This window comes from Topomyia yanbarensis, chromosome 3 (assembly GCF_030247195.1).
Source record: "Topomyia yanbarensis strain Yona2022 chromosome 3, ASM3024719v1, whole genome shotgun sequence".
NCBI lineage: Eukaryota > Metazoa > Arthropoda > Insecta > Diptera > Culicidae > Topomyia > Topomyia yanbarensis.
The window spans coordinates 305,439,951-305,456,763 of record NC_080672.1 but is presented as its reverse complement, the minus strand read 5'-3'; the positions used below and the strand labels follow the sequence as shown (position 1 = coordinate 305,456,763).

The window sequence follows — 16,813 nt, the reverse complement described above, 5'->3', positions numbered from 1 at the left end:
CAGACCATCCTAAACTTTTGAATTAAACTCACAACATTTGAGGATGAAATGCAATGCAAAAAGAAGCTAAAATTGGTCGATTAGAACCCCTTGTAACGTGGGTAAACGCAACATTTAAAAGCCAGTAATCTGCCCAACGATGCGGAAATCACTACACAATAAAACATCACATAATATTGATAACTGAATATTAAATTATTGACTTTTGATCAGCGTTTGAATTAATTTACTTCGCTGTGCATTAGTATGTTTGTGAAGGTCACGTAACGTAAGCCATTTTTCCCGTGATTAAGGTTCAACTGAGAACGCCTCAAAAAGCGGCCATCTTGCAAAACGAAAAAAGCAGTTTTTTCGGAAACCGTTGGAATTTTTTTCTTGAAAATGAATCATTGTATTCGGGACATTAGTAGAATACTATTGATTGATTTTCGTAAAGATTTTTGCAACGGTGTGAGAAAAAACTGCTTTTTTCGTTTTCCAAGATGGCCGCTTTTCCAAGCTTTCTCTGTTGAACCTTACAGGTACGAGGTACAGATCGCAGCTGCGATCGTTTGCTGTTACCGAGACAGAGAGGCTAACAAATAACGCTTCGGAATTTATCAAGAACGTTACGAAGCATGCATTAATCAATCTTTTCCGAGTCCCAATACAGGACGTATTTGATTACTTTCTGGCTTACAAAAGCGAATGTGTTGAACATAACTCAAGTCGTTGATTGAATTTACAAGGCAACTCAAAGTATTCCGTTTGCAGATTCCGATGGAAATTAAACCCGCAGGCTACAAGGGGAGATCCCATTACTATTGAAATCATAAGTGTATTCTACTCCATTGCGGTTATGCCTCTAACAATACCCATTCATCATTTTATTGAATCTAAGCTGAACTACATTGTTCACCGTAATAGCTAATATTTAACTTTGCACTGCTTTCAAGTATAAAAATCACTTAATCTCATAATTGGTTTGAAAATAAAGTGGGATGTATAGTCAATAGTCATTGAAAACTCAACATATGTATATGTACCCACTCACATTCCCACAAACTAGAACACACATCTGTGCACACATTCTGCCAGCAGGATTCATCTCATCATGTAGAAACTAGAAACGTGATTGCAAGGGAAGGCACGCAAAAACCATCAGCACAATCACTTTAACCCGACGAAGCATAAACATTTTCAATGTGCAAACGAGCTTGTCCGCGTCGTTCCTGTTTTAATAAAACAGCAATCCCGGGTAAGCATTATGAGCACTTCTCGAAGCACTTTATCCTCCGCTCCAGCAAAACCACCCAACAAACCACGTGTGTGGTGAGCGCGCGAAATTATGAGGGCTTGGCTTGGAACGGGATTTCACGCTGCTGTGCTGCTGTTCACTTTACGTAAAGTTTTATCTAACTAAATTTAAACTCTTTTCTGTTTTCATTCTCTAATGCCTTCCTTGCTGCTTACGGAAACTCGGCCACGGTTCACCCACATGTGCGCGTATGTCTGTGTGTGTGTGTGTGATGATAACTGACACGCTTCAAAATCCGGATACTACTTACCTGCTACTAACCATCATTGCAACCCCGTTTTAATCCCATGACCGGTGTGACCATGGAACAAACTAACTAACAAACAGCGCTTTCACATTCAACGTCAACTTCGCCACCGCCACCAGTGACTGACCCGGTAGCATCCTCTTCATTAGCCACAGCAGCTTTACCGCTTGATGCAATTACAACGCCACAGAGTGCATCATCATCAGCTGCTGTTCCCCTTACTACTGCCGCTACACCCCCAACAGGTAAGTAGATTTTTTTGTGTTGTTGAACTGAAACGAAAATCTGTACTCAAAAGTTTAACTAGAAGCTTTTCACCAACCAACATCCTGACAAAGAAAGGCTCCTCATGATAACATCCCAATAATGGGATAGGGACCCATCACAAAAATATCCAGCAGATTGGTTTCGGACTAAAGCCACTAACACTTTAAATCGTAGATAGATAAACGAATGTCATACAAAACTAATGCTCTTGTACCAGGCTGAATCAAATTCAACTGGTTGAAGAGTCTACCTGATCCAGTAAAGGGACGATTATTGAATTTATTCAATTAGTTTCTGCAGCAGACCATTGTTTCGCATGCCTGCAGACAAATAACAGTGATTGCTATCAATAACCTGTGGAATTCAGCTTCCCGATCAGAATGAAATAACAAAATTATTATGGAATGTGTTATTTTGTTATGAAGATTTTTCGTTACAAGTTGTGTAATAACTTTGGTTTCGTTAATAAAGTAACATACCAAAAAAATAACAGAAATTTCCCCAGAATGTATCAAAAACTAGAGAGCATAACTGCTGTGTTGACGTAGGACTGTTCGATGACGTATCATATTATCATATTATTAAAATTATTTGAATAGTTAGAAAATCAATTTGGTAAAACAATTTAAAACCGAGTTCTCCGCATAAAATATATATACACATTCGTCAATAAGTTTATGGTAAATTTCTGCCAATAAAAGTCAAGGAATGCTGACAGTTTGTTACGTATCGGTTTATAACGTTTACTTGTGGTGGTGGGGCCACACTATACTCAGCAGCTATTAGGGTCGTTTCACGGTTATCTCCTGGAGAAATTCACACTGGGCGACTTTTCTTCCCACACTATGGTCAATGAGCGAATAGTAAACAATTTTCGGCGGAAACAAGCACCAAAAAGGACTACACTATAAACAAAATGGACGACACAACTTGTATATATAGATTTTCTGAACGGTCAACAAGATCCTACGGATCGACACAAACTTTACTATGGAAGAAACGCACGGTCACAATGGGCGTATAACTCGCTGCTGCTGGTCGTCACTCCTCCGGGTCAATTAACTATTAGAGGCCGCATTACCTTTTAGCGGTAGATTTTATCCTTGCCCTGTCCGTTTTCCAAAATATCCCCACCGCGCCTCCTCGCATCCCACCCCGCATTTGATGACGGTGATGATGAGATGACAGAACGATGACGGTTGACATTTACAAACATTTTATCGTTTTGGTTGGTGTCACGAGATATTTTTAGTACAAAAGCTATCAAGAATATTTAATGTGCGGTACTTGTTTCCTTGATTTTTTTTTTAAATATTGAACAATTATAACAAAAAATATAATAACAAAATGAATAAATAAACAAGCAAAATAAATAACAAATATAAATAAATAAATAAGCAAATAAATAAATATATGAATAAATAAATATGTGTGTGTTAACCATCCTAACTCCCACTAGCTGGTAGTGATTTACAGAAAAAAGATGTTTGCATGTATTTTAACGTATCCTTGCGAATAACTTGGTTCAAGGATTTAGGTAGGTGTTAGCTCAATTGACTTTCCGATGACCCATTTCGTGTACAGCGCCAGACATGCTCCGAGGTCATCGTTCCATCAACCAGCCCCGCCTTACTGTAATGTTTGTATCAAATGGATTATAACATTACTTTCGATTCCTTATATGAGGTAAGAAATCGACGCGTATTTAGTGTATTTATTTTTTTTGCCTTTCTCAATAGAAAGGTATTGCAATTGCTCTGAAAACCGACTTTTTAACGGAGGCCCGGAGGGCCGAGTGACATATACCATTCGATTCAGTTCGTCGAGTTCGGCAAATGTCTGTGTGTGTATGTATGTGTGTATGTATGTATGTGTGTGTGTATGTGTGTGTGTATGTGACCAAAAATGTCACTCATTTTTCTCAGAGATGGCTGAACCGATTTTGACAAACTTAGTCTCAAATGAAAGGTGCAACGTTCCCATAGGCTGCTATTGAATTTCTAATGGATCCGACTTCCGGTTCCGGAATTACAGGGTGATAAGTACGAACACGCAGAAAATGTCGATTTTAATAAATTCTGCAATGAATGTATAAAGGTGATTTTTTTTCCAAAACATGACCACAACTGCTTCGATTTGTAGTATTAGGTCACTAACATTCATTCAAAGTCTATTTGGCCACATTGGCCACCATCCTCGGTTCCGGAAGCCCCGGCGGAAGTATCTAAATTCAGAATAACAGTCAAATCGGTTTCTCGGAGATGGCTAGACCGATTCGACTAAACTTGGCCTCAAATGAAAGGTATTGCGTCCCCGTAAATGGCTATTTAATTTCATCCCGATCCGACTTCCGGTTCCGGAGTTACAGGTTGTGGCGTGCGATCACATAGCAAATTGTGATTCAAACCGATACTCCGATGAAAGCAAAAAAGGTAAAAATTTCTCTAAAATGTCTCTCAAACAACTTAAATTTGCTGTTCTAGGTCACCGACGGCCAACCAAACTTTCGTTGACTACATTAACCACCATAGACGGTTCCGGAAGTGCCCGGGAAAAGCGGCCATCTTTCAAAATTTACGAACTCACATCAGTTTCCCGAAAATGGTTGGGCCAAACTTAGTCCCAAATGATAGCTATAATATCCCCATAGATGTCTATAAAATTTCATACGGATCGCTTATATGGTTCCGGAAATATAGACTAAACCGTCCGGTCACATATGAAATTCCCATATAAGCCGGAAATCAAATTTTTTTTCAAAGGGGGGACCTCATGAAATTTCAGAAATCGAATTCGTATTTTTGATGCCAAACATCTTTAAAATGCATGAAACGTCGAGATTTTATGTTATCTCGAAATTTTTTTTTATAATAATCGACTTTTTGGGACTTTGCCGATTTCGCACCTTTTTGCCTTTCTCAATGGAAAGGTATTGCAATTGCTCTGAAAACCGACTTTTTAACGGAGGCCCGGAGGGCCGAGTGACATATACCATTCGATTCAGTTCGTCGAGTTCGGCAAATGTCTGTGTGTGTGTATGTATGTGTGTATGTATGTATGTGTGTGTGTATTTTTTTATGAAAATCGACTTTTTGGGACTTTGCCGATTTCGTACCTTTTTTCAGTTCAATATTACCGTGGCTGTTTTTTCTTTTTCAAAATTTTAGAACTCGAATAATGATTTATTTTCCTGTATATAGTAGTATTGTGATGTATAATAATAAAATGTAATATATGCATTTAAAAGTTTTTAATGAATATAAACAACGCACACATTCTCGTGATTCACGATTGAGAAAGGCACAATTGCACCGCTAGGTGGATTAAAATAGGTTTTTGTATATATAAATTAGAATATGTCTGCAGAAAAATATACCAGTTTTTCTATTTCCTTCCTCATCTCATACTTACGCGAGTGACTGATACTTGCTTATCCATTTTTCATCCCATTCCAAACCTTCTCCAGATATCCTCAAAATCTCCAGCTTCTTTCTCACGCAACAAACAGTCCGAGCAATCCTTTCTCTTTCTAAATATATGAATAAATTAGTATATAAATAAATAGATATAAAAATAAATAAATAAATAGCCAAAAAATAAATAAATCTCTGAACAAATAAATAACAAAACCTACGTTTGACACCAACCTGGGCTATTAAGCAGAACTTAAACGCGACTCAAACATGCAAGCACGGAGTAGTAATGGTTTGACGTTTAAATTCTACATAGACATTTACGAACAATAATTTCAAAGTATAAACAAAGAACAGGCGTCGTCAAATCAGGGATGCCAAAGGTACTGGTAAACTACATTTTTTTCGGTATATTTACATTTGCACAAGCCGTACAGCCCGCTACAGCGATGCATCACTACAGCTCTTGCCAGAACGGTAGCCAAACCGAGTACATTTTCCCCTTAGAGCTGTAGAATACATTTTTGTTTTGCTACTGTACTCCGACTGCTCGGTGAGAGTGTGGCGTAGTAAAGTTTGTTCTCTCGCTTTGTACACTTTTCTCTGCGTAGTTAAAGGGAGAGGCCCGCACACGAAAGCGATGATGCCGGCCGTGGCCTAAACGAACCGCATTTATTGCCGTCGGTTGTGATTGAAAATATTGAGTAGATTAAAAATATTAAAAAGTGTAAAATAAGGAAAGAGAAGCTGTACCGCTTGCGTCTGGTGGCTGTACTGGGGGCAGTATTTCTTTGTCATGTTACTGCTTTGCTTACAGACAGCCGTACAACGCTGGGCGTCCTGCAATAGCGAACGACAGCAGCGTCAAAAGAGAAATGAGAATGTAGGCAAAAAAATTACAGCCGCAGAAAATGTAGGCATTTTGCATCCTTGCGTCAAATACATGAGATAGACCGTACACTGTTATTTATTTATACAACAAAAATAAAAATATTAACAAATATATACAAGCTGGGCTCAATGACCAAAGCGACGATATTGTGACCTAAGAAATCATAGGTTACAAGTTCAATAATTCGAAATTAAAATTTGGCGAATGAGCAGTAAAAGTAGCATGCTTTGTCAGAACTTTTTTAGCATTATGCAGAAAGCTTGTACACAAAATAATTGTCCAACGTCAACACCTCGGTAGACTAGTTTTTTGACTATTACAACAAGTTTTACGTACCGGACAAAGTTGTGATCCGTTCGAGCTGTGAAAAATGATTAGGACATGTTTAATAGGAGGAATTTTATTAAGTTGCAAAGCGTACGTAACGCTTCCGTTTTGAAAATATTGAAATGAAACCCGAGAAATTCGCAAGTTCTAATTTACGTTTTCGAATACATGTGCATGAGCAGAAGGGCATCGCAAAACATTTGTTTTTTGAATTCTCAAAGGCCCCCTTCTCATATTGTGACAAATGTCAAAGTAAGCTCAGATGCTAAATTTCACATCATTTGGACAATTCTAGACTTCGCTTGAAATTTTTGAAATTGGTACTATGGGAAAATATGGAGGAAAAATATATTAAATGTTATAATTTTTGAAGTAGCAACCAGAAAATTACAGTTTATACCTCTTTTTAAAGGAAATAACGTTAGTATTTGAATAGAGATATTTTTGTTTCTAGAAAAATACGGGAAAGTGGGGTACTGGGTCATTTTGGGCCCCAAATCCCTTATTTTTAATAATTTTCTGAGATTTTTCCACATTACAAAAACTGCAAAATATGTATGATTTGCAGCACGGTGCAGAAAGTTTTTTTTTAAATAGGGGATTTTGGGGCCAAACTGACCCAGTACCCCACTTTCCCGTATTTTTATAGGAACCATTCAAAGGTTATTTCCTTTCAAAAGCGGTATAAATTGTAAGTTTCTGATTGCTACTTCAAAAGTTATAGCATTTAATATATTTTTCCTCCATATTTTCCCATAGCACTAATTTCAAAAATTTCAAGCGAAGTGGGTGGGAGTCTAGAATTGTCCAAATGATGTGAAATTTGGCATCTGAGCTTTGACATTTGTCATTTGTCACAATATGAGAGGGGGGGGGGGGCGTTCGAGAATTCAAAAAAAAATTGCGATGCCCTAACGAGCAGGGTAGTAGAGAGGAAATTCGGACCGGGGTATCAAACGTACGTGCCCTCACCACTGTATATTCGCGCCTCCCAAAAAGAAAAAGTGTGGAACTCACTAATATTATGTATATTACACTGAAATTCTATAGTTATATACCAGTTTTTTGCTCTAGTTGTTTGTAGTGCCAATGAATGAAAATTATTGAGAAAGGCAAAAACATAGGGCCTAATACTTTGGAGTATTTTAGTATCTCTTCGAAAGTTTTGATGACTGTAAAGAGCCATTTTTGTCAATAGTATTAGTAAAAGTAGAGAAATGGAAAAAGTAGAAGTGTAGTAATTACATAAATTAAAAGTAATATCTAAACGGAGATCATTGAAAAAAGATAAAAAAGCAAGGGGAAAACTGAATATTGAAAAATTATACAAAAAAATCTAAAAATCACAAAATTAATCAAATAAACAAATTAAAGTCAATTGTCAAAAAATGTGTAAGAAAAACCAAAACAGAATAAATAATCGGTGAAAGTAGGAAAATTTTGGGAATCAATGAAAAGAAAAAAAAGAATACAAACATTAATATAAAAACCTATTTTAATCCACCTAGTGATGCAATTGTGCCTTTCTCAATTTCTCCAAACTATGACTCCATGGCTGGTTATGCCCAAAATAATTGTGGAAATTTCGATTACATACTTGGTACACTTTGCACTTACGCACAATGGTTCGCCAGCCATGAACTTGATGAGCTACGTGTCGACGGTGAAGCACTTGAAACAAAAAAATATAATCTTTAATTTGCACCCTTTTAATAAATTTTGCATCATTTTTATAAGTGATAGAGGTATGATAGTGGTATGTACTCCATAACATCGAAAAAATAAAGATTTTCTTCAGGAAAACTATATTTCAAACTCTTCTTTGTTTTCCAAGCTTCAACTAAAAACTGTGTTCATTCAATTTTGGGGGCCAATGGAATAGACTTTTTCAATTTGGTCAGGAAACCTCCAAACTCACTGCGAAAATTGTGTAACGTGACGGACGTATTAAAATGATAATAAAGCGAAAACCCTTGAGGATAGAAAATAACTTTCTATAGAAAAACGTTTTTAATCCACCTAACAGTGTGATGAGACATTTCTTATAACTCTTATCACACTTTTCGGATATTATATCGTTTGAGAACATTTAGAACTTGATGCTTCGCGATGTTTTTGATAACATATACTACATGGGATAGTGGCAGGACTCAGAGAATCGCTCAAATCAGCATAGGACAGCCTCAGTGCTAGAAATCTCAAACCAAATCAATGGGAAAGCGAAAAAATGGTACTACGTTGTGAAGCGATGGTCACTATTTATTAAAAAATCACGGTTAAATAAAAAATAAAACTATTAAAACATTTCAAATAGTTTATAATTTTCATAAACTTATTAGGAAAAATTGTTTAATAAGCTTTCGTAATATTGTGTAGGAAAAAGCTGAAAATTTCAGTATTTTCTCTATCTGCAACATATAAACCCTTAAGTATACCAATTAATTGGTATACGAATTGGAATAGGTTCGCCAAATTTTGGAAGAAGTCTATAAAATAACCCCTTCAAAACTACCTAAAAATTGTTGTAGTTCGATGCAATAAAAAAATCTCCAAAAAAGAAATGTACCTATTAATGTGAAACACAGTGAATAATAATAATAATAAAGACCCATTTTTATCAGTCTCATGGTGTATTTTAGGGTGACAAAATGGGGACATTGACTAAATCGAGCATTTTTTTTCTCTATAATAAACTGAAGCTGTTAAAATATTCTTCTCGTCCCTTGATGTAGTCTGATAACTATTTCTGATTATGATGAACTTTTTTTTCGCATATTTCGCATATCTTCATGATAAGGAAAACATGCTCAAGAAAGAATTTACTCGAATTCAGTCTTGTTCGTCTGCCAAAGCCCATCAAACATATGTTCATATTTAGCTGATAAAATCGGGGTTTCAATGTGTGTTGGAAATTGTCCTCAGGTTGAAGAAAACGAACTGCTCTTTTAGCTTTTAATCGCTTTTTAGCTGTAAGTTTTATTAACTATTATTTATAAATTTTCCAGCACACATTTCATTCACTTACAGTTTTAGTTCTCCTATATTTTAACTCCAACAATTCAGACAATTTTAATATAATTTTATTACTCTTAGCTTAAGTTTTAATTCACGTGGTATCTATGATGATTTAAAGACGATGGTATAATTTCTGGTTTGTTTTGTTCCTTCTTCCTCCGCTCTCGACTTATATAATTCACCATAGACTGGCGCGCTGATCTGCTGTCGTCTCTTCATAGGGTTGCCTGGCTGAGCTGATGTAGGTTGCGTCAACATACCCCTACCCGTGAGGCTAGTGTCCTTCAGCCTCCCTTATCTAACGCACGTCCAACACAGCCAGTTTAGCTACCGGTCGACGAAGTATGCCCGTTGTCGTTTGCACATCTGCCATCCTTATACGCCCGTCTGGCCCAGGTAACACTTTAACGACACGACCTCTTATCCACCCATTGCGCACATTATCATCCACAATCACCACCAGCTCTTCCACCTGTACTGGCCTTGTTTCGTCGAACCATTTTGTTCGTCTCGTTATAACAGGTAGGTACTCCCGGATCCAACGCTTCCAAAAAAGATCCGTCAAGTGTTGCACGTGTCCCCAATTATTGCGCAGAGTTGATTTTGCATCAACCGGCATCGTTGAAGGTTGAGATATGCCGTTTGAACTCAGAAGCAGAAAATGATTGGGAGTCAAAGCTTCCTCATCTGCAGCTTCCAGTGGCACGAATGTTAGGGGTCGAGAATTAATGATGAACTCCGCTTCTGCTAACAGCGTAATTAATGATTCATCGCTGGGCTTTTTATCCATTGGAAGGGCAAAGATTGCCATTTTAACCGCACGAACCATTCGTTCCCATGCTCCGCCCATATGAGGAGAAACGGGTGGGTTGAAGCGCCATCGGGTGTTCGTATTCGTGAAGGTAGATGCAACACCCAGTATTGCTTGCTGAATTTCCTTCTCTAGATCTCTGCTTGCCCCTATGAAATTGGTGCCCATATCCGAGTAAATCTCCAGTGGGGAGCCTCTGCGAGCAATGAATCGTCGTACCGCCAATTTGCATGCTTCAGTGGTCAAACTATAGACCACCTCCAGGTGTACTGCTCGTACGGTGAGACAGGTGAATAGAGCCACCCACCGCTTCTGATTTGTTCGGCCTGCTCGGATGAATATTGGTCCAAAATAATCCAATCCTACATATGTAAAGGGTTTGACGTAGGCAGTCAAACGCGCGGCGGGTAACGGTGCCATCCTAGGTACACTAGGTGACGCCCGATAAATCTTACACCAAGAACATGTTCCACGGACAGTCCTAACAGTTGTGCGAAGTCTAGGAATGTGAAATCGCTGTTTCACTTCGTTCACAACCGTTTCTCCGTAGCCATGTCCATACTTTCTATGGTACCAGTCCAGCAACAGTTTCGTAACCACATGGGTTTTTGGAAGTATTACTGGAAATTTAGCATCGTAGGGCACGTATGGAGCCTCGGTTATGCGCCCTTCCATTCGAATAACTCCATATTCATCCAAAAAGGGGCTGGCTTTGCGAATAGAACTTGTACTATCGAGTTTCTTATGCAGATGCTGCGGGACATTTCTGTTATGGGCCAGCACAAGAATGTCTCCAGAGAAACATTCATGCTGCGCCACGCGCCATATATATCGTTCAGCTTTTAGAATGTATTCTGGATGTAACAAAGATGCACAATCATTGTTCGCTTCTGCTCGCAGTTTCCGTCGACAGTTAGCCACGAATTTATAGGTATACGCCACAGTCCGCAGCAGTCGCTCCCATTTCGAAAATCTCCGAATATCGACAAGTGAACGTTGTTCTAGGTGATGAGAAACGTATCTCGAACGGAGCTCTTCAGATGTGTCCACGGCATGTGATCCTAGAGTTGGCCACTGTGATTCTGGTTTGTAGAGAAACTCCGGTCCGCGAAACCAGCGATCGTTTGCACAGAAGTTAGGGCCTTTTCCCCATTTGGTGGCTTCGTCAGCTACGTTTTCAGCAGTTGGTACCCATCTCCACTCATCCACAGTCGATTGAGCCAAGATATCGCTGACTCTAAAGGTTACGAAGGGAGTGTAACGCCGGGGTTCCATGCACCTAATCCAAGATAGCACTGTCGTAGAGTCACTCCAGAAAAATCGTTGGGCGATCACCAGAGAATGATTCTTTTCGACATTTGCGGCCAAACGGCAGCCCAGCGCTGCAGCTTGCAGTTCCAAACGAGGGATTGTTAGAGCTTTCAAAGGGGCCACCTTCGATTTGGATGCAACGAGAGCACATCTAACAACACCCCGATCTTCGATGCGAAAGTAGACGGCACACGCAAACGCTGTTTCGCTGGCATCTACAAAAACGTGCATCTGTAGGGTTTTGTAGCTTTCTGGATGATAGTTAGGAAAATAGCAGCGGGGAATTCGTAATTTAGGTAACTCGGGAAATTGGGCCGCCCACCGCTTCCACTGAACGTGAACTCTCTCCGGAATTGGGTCATCCCAACCTACTCCGGCTCTCCATAGCTCCTGAATGATCAGTTTGCCATGGATCAAAAATGTTGTCAAAAATCCCATCGGGTCAAAAATACTCATAACCACTTTTAAAATCTGACGCTTCGTTGGTACGATCGAGTCTATCAATAGCGTTTTAAGAGATTCGCCAAACGTAACTGGAAAGGAGAAAACGTCTTCATGCGGCAACCATATCATGCCGAGAACACGCTCACCAGATTCTTCCTCCGATTTGTCAAACACGAATCGCTTTACTGTGCTGTGCTTCATTTCTCCCAGTTGTGCGAGGACATTGGTCGAATTAGACAACCAGTTCCGAATTTCAAAGCCGCCCTTGGCATGTACAAACTTCACCTCCCGAGCTATACGCACCGCTTCATCTTCAGTATCACGGCTGTCCAAATAGTCATCCACGTAGTGGTTGTCGATTATGGCTTCTGCTGCATCTGGAAATTCTTCAGCGTACTCTACAGCGTTCCGGTTCTTAACATACTGAGACGAACATGGAGAACAGGTTGATCCAAATGTGGCTCTGTCCATCACAAATACCTCCGGAGCATGCGAAGGATCTTCTCGCCAAAGAAACCGCTGAGACTGCTTATCACTTTCCCGAATTCTAAGTTGATGAAACATCTCTTTGATATCCGCACTGATGGCCACTTGACGTTGTCTATATCGGCTTAAGACAGCTGGTAGAGAAGTCAACATATCTGGCCCTTTCAAAAGCATTGTATTCAACGAGATTCCATTGACCTTCGCAGCAGCGTCCCAGATCACACGTACTTTTCCAGGCTTTTTTGGATTGATGACAGCCCCAAGGGGAAGATACCAAACCCGCGTAGGGTCAGCCGATAAAAGTTCGGTTTCCGTAGCTTTGTGAGCGTACCCCTTTTGCTGATATTCACGAAGCTGCCTAACGAGATTCTCGCGTAATGCTGGGTTGGATTTCATTCGACGCTCCAAACATTTGAGTCTTTGTTCAGCCATCGAATAGCTTCTGGGGAATTCTATGTAATCGTATTTCCACAGTAAACCTGTTTCGAAACCACCATCTACTCGTACTGTAGTTTCGGTCAGAATTCGTCGAGCTCGCCTATCATCTTCTGTCTCAATCGTTGGCACTGTTGACAAAACTGCATCGATTGCAAAAAAACGTTCGACTATACCATGGAGTTCGCGATCGGCTGAGCAATCACAGACATGATGATTGAAATATGCGGCGTCCTGGTTTCCGCTTCCTATTCTGCCATGGATTGTCCATCCAAGGCGACAGCGCGTAGCTATTGGTTCGTCCCCTCGACCCTCTCGTTTCTTAAGAGCTACACTGAGTTTTGAGTGTTCCACTCCGATGAGAATTCGCGGATTAGCATCTCGGTAGCTTTCTATTGGAAGCCCCCCGAGGTAAGGAAAGCTTCCAACCAAATCTTCATACACGAGACTCTGAGCTGGTAGTTTCAAGCCGTCCACCGTGCGAACATTAGACATAGTGTATTTGGTTGTACCGTTTCCACCTGCTATTTCTACTGTCAGACGTTCTGAGCTTGGTTCAATGCGAGAGACGTCCGAAGTCCAGTTCAAGCATAACGAGCTTACTTCTCCATTCAATCCTAGTTCCTTCGCGATGTCTTTGTCCAGTAGAGTTAGTGACGAACCTTCATCCAGGAAGGCGAAAGTTTTGATTGATGAATTTGGTCCGTACAACGTCACAGGAATCACACGAAACAGTATAGAATTAACCACCTGTCGATGTGTACTTACAGTTCCGGAAGTACTGGCTAAGTTTGTCTTCACTACTGGATTCGTTATTTCAACGGATCGCTTCACTTCATTGCTCTTTCCGGGGTGAAGTAGTTGATGATGGCGGGCGTCACATCCATCCACTCCACATGGATATGTTGTATGACAAGGCCATTTTCCGTGCCGAACGAGGCAACGACGACATAATTGCTGATCTTCGACAAGCCTCCACCGTTCATGGAGATTCTGTGCCTTGAATTTTCCACAATCCTTCACTTTGTGTCCAATCTGTTGACAAATAGGACAGCTTTTCTGTTTTGGTTGATCCTGAACTGCTCTGCCTGAACTGTTCTCAGAGCTTACTTTACCATTACCTTCTAACCCGTGAGCATTCACAAACGCCTTATCTCGGGAGGGAGGTCTTTTGGTTTCCTTATTACCCCTCTCCGGTTCGACGAACAATGAAACCTCACTGGCTTCCTCGATGATTGAAGACATGTAGTTCTCAAATGTAGTAATATCAGGTCTCAGTACTCTTCGCTTATACCGTGCCCAATCCATCTTAATACTCGCAGGTAATTTTTCTACGAGCTCTTGTAGAAGAGACGGGTTACCCAGGTGGGCGATTTGTCCAGAGGCAATCAGCTGGCTGCACAGATTCTGCACAACCAATCCATATGTAATTAATGTTTCCAACCTGTCAGCTCTGGGGGGAGGCGTAGAACGAACTTTTGCTAACAACGAGTTCACTATTATTTCCGGTCGACCGTACAGCATTTTCAGCGTGGCCATAACACGGGGCACTGCATCCGGCATCAATAAATTGCAACGTACAGCTTCTAGCGCATTTCCTTTCAAGGACCGCTGTAAACGCATCATATTTTCTGCTAACGAAAAACCGCACAGCGCAGTCGAATTTTCGTAACTGTTAATGAATAACGGCCACTCCAAGGGATTTCCTGTGAACACCGGTAACTCTTTCGAAACCACTTGCCGAGCAGCCAATTGTTGCTGCGATGGGCCCGCCACTGCAAGAGGTGAACTGATTGCTGGCTCAGGTATGGATTGAGAGATATCAGGCACGCCGAGAGACGGAATATTAGTTTCGATACGCCTCGGGTGTGGGGTAGCTATTAAGTTCACATTTGGGTGCGGTGTGCTATGAAGAAAATGTTGCTCGGCTGCGTTGGATTGAAATACCCCGGGATCGCGAGTGGACGGGGGTAACGATCGAAAACGCGGTGGAAGACTTTGCATATTGGGCGTCTCAGCTAACCTATTACCAATCACTAAATCTTCTACCCGATAGTTTATTTGTTCAAGGATGTTTTCTAAAGTCTTACCTCCTGAGCTCTGATGGAGTGCATGAACATTTGGATCATACTCTAAATTCGGAACTGGTCGAGTCGCTGCACCTACGTATGCATTACTCGACGAAGGTATCGGTATGATACTACTAGCTGCTTGTACAGACGGGACTGGTCGGGTCGCTGCACCTACATATGCATTACTCGATGAAGATATCGGTATGATACCAGTAGCTGCTTGTACAGACGGGACTGGTCGGGCCACTAATGCACCCGTAAACGTAGTGTTTGTTACTGTATACGGTCTGTAACTCATACCCGATGTAAGTTGTCGAACTGCCGAAATCGGTTGTTCTACTACGGCACGTGTAGCATACGCTGGATTCATTAGTGGCAACGTGCAGGGAACTTCTTGCACTGTAAGCACATTTTGGTTTCTTTCTGTACCGGTAAGAACAGCAGTCGATACAAGCGTCGTCGGTAACATCTGGCTATTTCCTCCAACAGTCGTAAATGGTCGCTTCGGTGTGTTACTCAACCCTACGCTACTGATAGGAACTGGAATGAAGGGTACCGTCGATTGTACAGCAACAGCTATAGTGGCGTTAGTTGGTTTTCCTTGAGTTGCGGCGAACGACGTGGTTCCGGCGGGAAGGGTAGCTTCCGATTCCGTACCTGCTGCCTGTTCCTGCTGCTTCTCCATCCAATCCTTAACCTTACTACGACTGCTTTGCTGACTACGTAGCGATCGATTACTCCGATTATCGTTTTCCTCCAGTGTCGATTGAAGTACCGCATACCGTTGCTCTATATAGTGCTGGTCAATCTCCCTCTGCAGTTTCAGCGCGTCTTCCTGCTGCGCTAACTTAGCCTGCTTAATGGCAAGATCCTCAGCCAGATGCTTAGCATGCATCGCTCTTTCCTCTTCTAACCTTTTCAACTGCAACTCAGCTTGCGCTTGGGATGTCGACCTCCGAGACGATTTCGATAACGCTGGCAATATCTGCAAATGGCACTTATTGCACCGCCACGACCGGTCTGCAATCGAGTGATTCACCCCAGCGCATCTGAAGTGATGCCAGGTGTCACATTGGTCACACGCGACCATATCATCATCATCATCAGGATTATTGCACAGCGGGCAATTGTTTCGTACCGCGGTCGACATTGTGAGGTTAGGTGACTTACCTCACGGATATAGTTATGAACGGTTTTAATCGTATATAGCGATAATTCTCAGATGTCGAATGTGCACAGTACGGCCGATGATAGTATCCTGATGTGGTACCATAAAACTCTAAAAAGTTTGTTGGAAATTGTCCTCAGGTTGAAGAAAACGAACTGCTCTTTTAGCTTTTAATCGCTTTTTAGCTGTAAGTTTTATTAACTATTATTTATAAATTTTCCAGCACACATTTCATTCACTTACAGTTTTAGTTCTCCTATATTTTAACTCCAACAATTCAGACAATTTTAATATAATTTTATTACTCTTAGCTTAAGTTTTAATTCACGTGGTATCTATGATGATTTAAAGACGATGGTATAATTTCTGGTTTGTTTTGTTCCTTCTTCCTCCGCTCTCGACTTATATAATTCACCATAGACTGGCGCGCTGATCTGCTGTCGTCTCTTCATAGGGTTGCCTGGCTGAGCTGATGTAGGTTGCGTCAACAATGTGTTATAATAGATATTCAGCATTCGAAGAAGTTTCTTGTGAACGAGTGTAGAACGACTTTGTTTCTACTTACTTGAAGTCAGCGGCGTAGCCAGAAATTCGGTTTGGTGGGGGTTTGGTGAAAATCGATCATACT

The 16,813-nt window shown here is 40.7% G+C and overlaps 1 protein-coding gene across 2 annotated transcripts in view; it reads left to right on the top strand.

The window, feature by feature from the left end:
* The window catches only part of LOC131692429 (peroxidasin), a 466,662-nt gene that overhangs the window by 290,268 nt on the left and 159,581 nt on the right, over window positions 1-16,813 (top strand). The window contains exon 8 of one of the 2 annotated variants that reach the window (XM_058979472.1): window positions 1,625-1,789. The exons of the other annotated variant lie outside the window; for it this stretch is intronic. Coding sequence (XP_058835455.1) covers window positions 1,625-1,789 — 165 coding nt within the window. The remainder of the gene's footprint in view (window positions 1-1,624; window positions 1,790-16,813) is intronic. 2 annotated transcript variants of the gene reach the window in all.